The sequence below is a fragment of the Micromesistius poutassou genome (genome assembly GCF_964030765.1).
Source record: "Micromesistius poutassou genome assembly, chromosome: 11".
In the NCBI taxonomy this organism is placed as follows: Eukaryota; Metazoa; Chordata; class Actinopteri; order Gadiformes; family Gadidae; genus Micromesistius; species Micromesistius poutassou.
Window position 1 is genome coordinate 19504741 of NC_140281.1, and position 1628 is coordinate 19506368.

At 51.0% G+C, this 1628-nt stretch overlaps 1 protein-coding gene across 1 annotated transcript in view; it reads left to right on the forward strand.

Annotated features, from left to right (window-relative positions):
- Window positions 1–78, forward strand: part of LOC311355481 (cysteine-rich secretory protein LCCL domain-containing 1-like) — a gene marked incomplete at both ends in the record, with an annotated part of 17375 nt that extends 17297 nt beyond the window's left edge. Inside the window, 1 exon segment of the mRNA XM_084475234.1 lies at window positions 27–78. Coding sequence (XP_084331360.1) covers window positions 27–78 — 52 coding nt within the window.
- Between the last annotated feature and the right edge of the window lie 1550 nt (window positions 79–1628).

A 1628-nucleotide genomic window follows, 5' to 3' on the forward strand; every position in this document is an offset into this window, starting at 1 on the left:
TCCCACCCCCCCAACCCCCCCTCCAGTCTGCAGAACCCCCCAGGAGGAAACGCGTTCCGGGTGTTTGCGGTGATTTGAGGACCCTCCCCTCCTCTCTCTCTCCCCCCTACCTCATCCCCTCCACCCTGAAAGGGAGACCTCACCAAACAAGACAGAGGGAGAGAAGAAAAGACACTTGTGACTGTTGAATGAGGGGGAAGGGTGGTGCTGGTGGTGGTGGTGGTGCTGGTGGTGGTGGTGGTGGTGGTGGTGCTGGTGGTGGTGGTAGTGGTAGCGGTGCTGGTGGTGCTGTTGGTGGTGGTGGTGCTGGGTGGTGGTGGTGGTGGTGGTGCTGGTGGTGGTGGTGGTGGTAGTGGTGCTGGTGGTGGTGGTGGTGTCTGGTGGTGGTGGTGGTGGTGGTGCTGGTGGTGGTGGTAGTGGTGCTGGTGGTGGTGGTGGTGGTAGTGGTGCTGGTGGTGGTGGTGGTGGTGGTGGTGCTGGTGGTGCTGGTGGTGGTGGTGGGGAGGTGGTGGTGGTGGTGGTGGTGGTGCTGGTGGTGGTGGTGATGGTGGTGGTGGTGGTGGGGGAGGTGGTGCTGGTGGTGGTGGTGGTGCTGGTGGTGGTGGTGATGGTGGTGGTGGTGGTGGTGCTGGTGGTGGTGGTGGTTGGTGGTGGTGGAAGTGGTGGATAGTGATCAGCAACTCCTCTTCTTGTCAAACTCGGAAAATGTTTTGCCTTTGCTTACCTCCTTCAGGATACCGTAGGTGTGTGTGTGTGCGAGTGTGTGTAGTGTGTGTGTGCTGTGTGTGTGTGTGTGTGTGTGTGTGTTGTGCGCGCATACGTGTGTGTATTGTGTGTGTGTGTGTGTGTGTGTGTGTGTGTGTGTGTGTGTGTGTTTGTGTGTGTGTATGTGTGTGCGTGTGCGCGTGTGTGTGTGTGTGTGTGGGCGAACGTGTGTGTGTGTGTGTGTGTGTGTGTGTGTGTGTGCGTGTGTGTGTGTGTGTGTGTGTGTGCGTGTGTGTGTGTGTGTGTGTTTGTGTGTGGGGAGCAGAGGTTGTCTCCATGGCAATATAAACTGAGCAACAAAACTGAGCACACAAAAACACTCACTCTGAGGGAAATGTTAACGCATTCTCCAATCTCCCTCGCTTCGACACCCGAGTGGGAAAAGTTCAACCGCTCCAACTGTAATATATTCTTGTACATACTTGTCAATATAACTGTTTTTTTCTGTTGTTATTCCTGTTGTGTCCTATTAATGTGCCTTTGTAATAATAATGCTAATAATAATAATACACGTTTTATATAAGGAATAGCTTATGTTATGGGAGACGGCCTATGTTATAACACAATATTAGCACTTAAGGACAGGTTGTTGTATTTTTGTATGGTGATGTTTCTGAGAACGTCCAGTATGACGGTCTCACCTTTGGCACATGGATTCTGGTGCTCTGGGAAAAAAAGGTTCCTATGTATTCAGTTTTTTTTCGTACTGTTATCGCGTCTTATGGTTTATGTTTTTATTTTTCTTTCAAAACACATAGTGGAACAAATTGATGTGCGTTTATTTTTCTATTGGTGGGTTTATGGGAGCAGAGTGAAGGGAATGCTCTCTCCTCGTGTTGTTGATGTTCCCAGTGTGATTGTAC